General features: G+C 58.6%; 1 protein-coding gene across 1 annotated transcript; it reads right to left on the reverse strand.

The window, feature by feature from the left end:
* Positions 1 to 2,265: 2,265 nt before the first annotated feature.
* LOC309685195 (acrosin-like) lies at positions 2,266 to 4,272 on the reverse strand (the record flags this gene model as incomplete). Its single annotated transcript, XM_082501005.1, has 4 exons — positions 2,266 to 2,622; positions 3,096 to 3,241; positions 3,508 to 3,773; positions 4,112 to 4,272. The coding sequence occupies 4 exons, from the start codon at positions 4,270 to 4,272 to the stop codon at positions 2,266 to 2,268; spliced, it is 930 nt and encodes a 309-aa protein (XP_082357131.1).
* Positions 4,273 to 5,727: the final 1,455 nt, after the last annotated feature.

The raw sequence follows: 5,727 nt of genomic DNA on the forward strand, positions 1-5,727 counted from the left end.
GGGGCCACCGCGCACATCACACTCACACGCCCCTCCGCACCACCAGCCTGGCACTCACCCTTCTCCTCCGACCGCTCTGCTGCTGGCGTTGCCAGGGGAAGAAAACAGCACAAGTAAATGAACCTGCGCGAAACTAGAAGTTAAAGAGGACCGGCCAGTAAGGATAAAACAATATCCTGTATCTTATGAGGGGAGGAAGGGTCTAAAACCAGTAATTGATTCATTGTTGAAGGATGGATTGTTGGAACCCTGGATGTCACCTTACAATAGTCCAATTCTACCGGTCAGGATGGCTGAGGGGAGATAGAGATTAGTCACAGACCTACGAGAAGTCAATAAACAAGTACAGACTCAGCAGCCTGTGGTTTCGAACCCATATACCCTCCTGAGTAAAATATCGCATAATCGTAAATGGTTTAGTGTAATAGACCTTAAAGATGCCTTTTGGGCCTGTCCGTTAGCAGAGGAGAGTAGAAACTTATTTGCCTTTGAATGGGAAGATCCGGACACTGGGAGGAAGCAGCAACTCTGCTGGACCTCCCTGCCTCAAGGGTTCACAGAATCCCCAAATCTATTTGGACAGATGCTAGAGAAAATTTTAGGGGAGTTCCAGGCAGAACCCGCAGTAAGAATCTTGCAATATGGAAATGATCTGTTGGTATCGGGAGAGAAAGAGCAGAAAGTCAGAAAGAGACATCGATACGTTTGCTGAATTTTTTAGGAGAACAAGGATTAAGAGTGTCAAAGGCAAAACTGCAGTTTGTACAAAAGGAAGTAAGGTATTTAGAGCATTTAATTAGTGGAGGAAAAAGAGAAATCAATCCAGAACGAATTTCTGGGATTACAGCTTTAAGTGTCCCAAGAACAAAAAGAGAAATAAGGAAGATTTTAGGGTTACTAGGGTACTGTAGACTATGGGTTGAGGGATACACTCAATTAGTAAAATTTCTGTATGACAAACTAGTAAAAGAAGGTCCAATACAGTGGACAGAAGACAAACAGGAGCCATTACAAAAACTGAAGCAGAAGCTAATAAAAACCCTGGGTTTAGCCCTCCCCTCCCTAGAAAAAAAAAAAAAGAAACCAAAATCATTTCACCTTCTTGTAAACGTGGCAGAAGGGATAGCGCATGGAGTCCTAATGGAGGGACGGGGCGGAAAAAGGAAACCAGTGGCATACCTATCCAAATTAATGGACCCAGTACGTGGGGGTGGCCCACATGCATGCAGGCAGTGGCGGGGACCGAGGCAGTCCCAGGCGACCGAGCTACCAGCACCTGAAACACCCCATCTCTTCAGCGATGGAGCAAACCTTCTTCTGTGGGTACTCTGCTATTCCAGCACCACGTTTGGCAGGTGGTCAAGGAGGAACGATGAGAGTGGCCACACTGCACAGACAACTGGAGGAATGGTTGGGGTCCGTGTGGGCAGAGGCATCTAGCAGGGCCAGCAGTGCCCAGGAAGCCGCATCAGTAATGCCATGGCGGTCCCAGGCGACCGAGCTACCAGCACCTGAAACACCAAATCTCTTCACCGATGGAGCAAACCTGGGAGGAGAGGGAGGAAGTGACCTGGGGTGGGTCCCTTGTTTGGGAGGAGAGACAAGGGAGGAGAAAGGGAGGAGTCAAGGAAGATGAGGGGGATGTTCAAGCAGGGAAAATGGAGACAAGGGGGGATCAATCCCCCGTTAACTACCCCTGAAATCCAGCTCTTCCTTCTGGGACTGAGAGCCCTGTTGGCTTCTCACTCTTTGCTGTGGTCAGCAATTTCTCTTGTCACGCTCAGGAGTTTCACACCGTCTGTTCGATTAGCTACGGCTTACACTGGGCCCTAATCTCCAGCTGAGTGCCTTAATGCATAGCCCCAAAGTTGTCTGCAGGTCACATCACTGTTTCCTATCCTCCATGTGCCAGTCTTCTCCGTCCCATGGTGGCTCTGAGCACCCTCCTCTCTGACCAGGCACCGTTTCAGCCCTTGGGAGTCACTCTTTCCCTTCGTGCCCTGCTGTCTGCCTGCGGCCTCATTGGCAGGCGCCGGGCATGCAAGTCCTTGCCTTGCACCGGAGACTGAATTGGACTCAAGCACGCTCAGCTGTGAAAATCAGGAACTTTATTTCTACAACCGAGTCAACATCAGCCCTTCTGCGCTCAGAGGAGCGCGGGCAGGACAGAGCAGGCCTTGGCACTGAGGCTGCCTTTGGCTCAGCAGGCATTGCCCCGGAAGGAAATGGTTGTGGAACAGCGCAGCCTGCTCTGGAGCCTGTTTGTCATGCTGCTCGAGTCTTTTTCCCCCACAGGACCTGCAGCAGCTCCTGCAGCAGCTTAAAAAATTCCACCAGCTTCTGGCGTGGAAATGGACATGGTGCAAACCCGCCCGACTGTGTGGGTATTGGCCTTGGCCTCTGATAGGGGGTTGAAGTAAAGACTGGCTGTGGTGTTGTAGTAGCCGATGGTGCTGGGCGCAGTCCCATCTGGACCAGGATCCAGTCATAGAAGTGCTGGGTGGAGGTGTAGACTCCGGGCCGTTTGGCTCTGGCACAGCCTCTCCCCCAGCTGGTCACCCCAACAAGCCAGAAGTAGTCCGCGTTGTTGTCTTTGCACACCAGAGGACCACCGCTGTCACCCTGCAGGGGAGGAGAGAGGGTTGAGGTGGTGGTGGGTGGCCGCTGTCAGCGCTCTGGCCGGCTCCTTCTCTCTCCCAGCACCTGCCAGAGCTCTGCTCACTGCACACAACGGCGCTGCTCCGGCGCTGGAGCCTACAGAGCCTCATCTGGGAGAGGGTGGAGGGCCTGTAAGGTCGGGCGCTCTCTCATCTCTGCACAGTGCTCCCGGCTGTGTGGAAGGGGGATGCTTTGGGATCTGGACCTATGGGCTGCCGGGAGCACAGGATGGGCTTTCTGGGCAGCGTCCCCGGGCTCTGGGACAAGGCGGGCACTGGGCAAGGACCTGCAGCTGGGGAAGGGGAGGTGAGCACCAGCAGCGGTGGAGACCCAGCGGTGGCAGGGTGACTTGCCAGGCCAAGCACGTGCCGGGCGATGTTTGGGCATTGCGAGAGGGCTGCCGGTGCTGCCGGGGCTTGACTTGCAGCATGTCCTACCTGGCAGGTGTCAATGCCACCCTGCGGATACCCAGCACACAGGTTGTGGCTGTGGATGGCCCCTCTGTACCACCCGCTGCTGTTGCAGAGGTTGACATCAATGAGCTGGACCTTGGCCTCCTGCAGGACATCCGTTGACCCTGCAGCTGTGAGCACAGAAAGCAATGAAGCCCCAGCAGCTCCCCCCCTGCCTGGGTGAACCCCTTCCCTAGGGCTTGGCTTTGCGTCCTGAAGGCACTGTGCCCGTGTTTCCCCTCTGTCTGGCTTTGGGCGGTGGGTCAGCCCATTCTCTCTGGAGGCATACGTCCCCGCAGCCTGACTCTGGCTTTCGCCTCCGCTCTCGGGAAGCCCAACCCCTCTCCCCAGTGTGCCGAGCTTGCACTCAGGACACCAGCACTTTTGGGGAACTCACATCTTGCAGTGGTGGCGCCCCAACCGCTGACGTAGCAGGTGTGCAGCTCTGACACTCTCAGTGAGGCGTCGGGCACACAGGCAAGCTGGGTGTAGGAGTTGCACTGGACCGGCTGGTCCAGCTCCAGCAGGGCGATGTCGTTCCTCTGCGTGATATTCCTGTAGTGCTCGTGAACCAGCAGCCGCTTAATATGGCGCACTTGGGCCTCGGGGCCCAGCCGAGTCAACTGGGTGGCCCCGATCACCACGCGCCACATGCTGATGTGCCTGGAAGGCAGATGGAGAGGGGGGTCAGAGGGAGCGGAGCCACGTGCTGCAGCAGCCCCGCTGTTCCCTGCCTTCTGCTTCCCAGGGCAGAGAGGAGAGCAGTGCCACGCAGGCTGCCACCGCCCTGGCATGCCTTAGGCACGAGCCATGTGGCGCTGGAGGCTGCTAGGAAGCAGTGGCCCGAGCCCAGCCTTCTCCTGAGCACTCTCTGGGCTGGGCTCGGCAGTGCCCAGGCACTGGGCGTACTGGCAGGAACGGGGATGGGAGTAGCAGGCGGTGCTGCGCGCAGGGCACCCGCGAGGGTGGTGGGGACAGCCCCCTTCCCTGGCCCTCCTTACCTGGCCTCGATGAAGCAGTGTGCCGCCGTGAGGACCCACTGTGGGCTGATGAGGGACCCTCCGCAGATGTGCCCCGTGCCTGCTTCCCAGGGGTCCTGGATGCTGACGATCCAGGGCCAGGCTCCTGGACGGGCATCGGTGCCACCCACCACGCGCGACATGCCGTACTGGTAAGCCATGGGCCGGAGCCCGCAGGTCCCTCTGTAACCAGAAACTCATGACTGTCCTGCTCCACGCGTGCTGCGGTTCAGGCTGAAGGTCAGCCCTCTTCCCTCCCCACAAGGCGCTGCACGGACAGCAGGGCCAGGGAACCCCCTGGGGCGGGCGGGCGTGCGCCCCTGTTTCTGCCTGAGCCCCGCAGAGGAGCTGTGCCAGCAGCCGGGGTGCTGGCCAGGATCTGAGGCTCCCAGGCGGGGTTGGGGAAGCTGTGGCCACGGGGGACAAGCGGGCTCCCTCCAGTGAACCCCATCAGGGTTGCCCAAGCTCCCCCCCAGAGCCTGGGGCCACTTACCCACAGCTGTCCCACGCGCCTTGCACAGGCCAGCACAGGGCCAGCAGGACGACGAGGAGGAGCAGTTTCATTGCTGCCAGTGGCGGCACGTGGCACCTGCAAGAAGCGAACCGAGGGCCTGTCGCCACCAGTGCCGCAGCCGACGTAGTGCCCGCAGTGCTCACGCTGCCCACGGTGCTCTTGTTCCCGGGGCTGATGTCACAGAGTCGCTGGTTCCGGGCACCGGGCCCGGTGGCCTCTTGGCAGAAGGGGGGGCGCCATGGGGGGTTCCCGGCAGGAGGGGAGGCAGAAGCCGGCATGGGACACCCCCGACAGACCCCTGCTGAACACTCTGCCTGCGGGACGAGGCTGTGCAGGCCCTGCGGCAGGCAGCAGCGCCTGGCTGCGAGCGCTGCCTGCTGACAGCTGGCAGCAAAAAACCCCGTGTGGCATCGCGGCCTCTTGGGGAAGTTCACTGCCACCCCGCTCTCTGCAGCCCTGTGCCACCAGGGCCTTCCCAAAACACATACACCAGAAAACAGAACTGCTACAGGCAGCATGCACGGTTTTGGGTGTTGAGGGGCCCATCTGGCTACAGCCGCAGCAGGCAAGCGGTGATGTGCGAGCGGGACGAGTCCAGCACACCCACATGCTGCACTCCGTACCTATGCGCACGCCTGGGCGCACACACAGAATCACAGAATGGTTTAGGTTGGAAGGGACCTTGAACACCATCAAGTTCCAACCCCCCCACCCTGGGCAGGGACACCTCCCACCAGCCCAGGTTGCCCAGAGCCCCGTCCAACCTGGCCTTGAACACTTCCAGGGATGGGGCAGCCACAGCTTCTCTGGGCAACCTGTGCTGGGGTCCAACAGCCTCACAGTCAAGAATTTCTTCCTAAGATCTATTCTAAACCTCCCCTCTTCCAGTTTGAAGCCCTTCCCCCTCATCCCGTCACTACACGCCCTTGTAAAAAGTCCCTCCCCAGCTCTCCCGTCGGCCCTTCAGGGACTGGGAAATGCCGGCACGTCAGTTTGTGTGCTGCACTCTGTGTGTGCACGCATCGTGTGTGCCCTGTGTGTGGGTGCACTCCGTGTCTGGGTGCACTCCGTGTCCCGGTACCCA

This window comes from Vanellus vanellus (assembly GCF_965231255.1).
Source record: "Vanellus vanellus genome assembly, contig: HAP1_SCAFFOLD_57, whole genome shotgun sequence".
In the NCBI taxonomy this organism is placed as follows: domain Eukaryota; kingdom Metazoa; phylum Chordata; class Aves; order Charadriiformes; family Charadriidae; genus Vanellus; species Vanellus vanellus.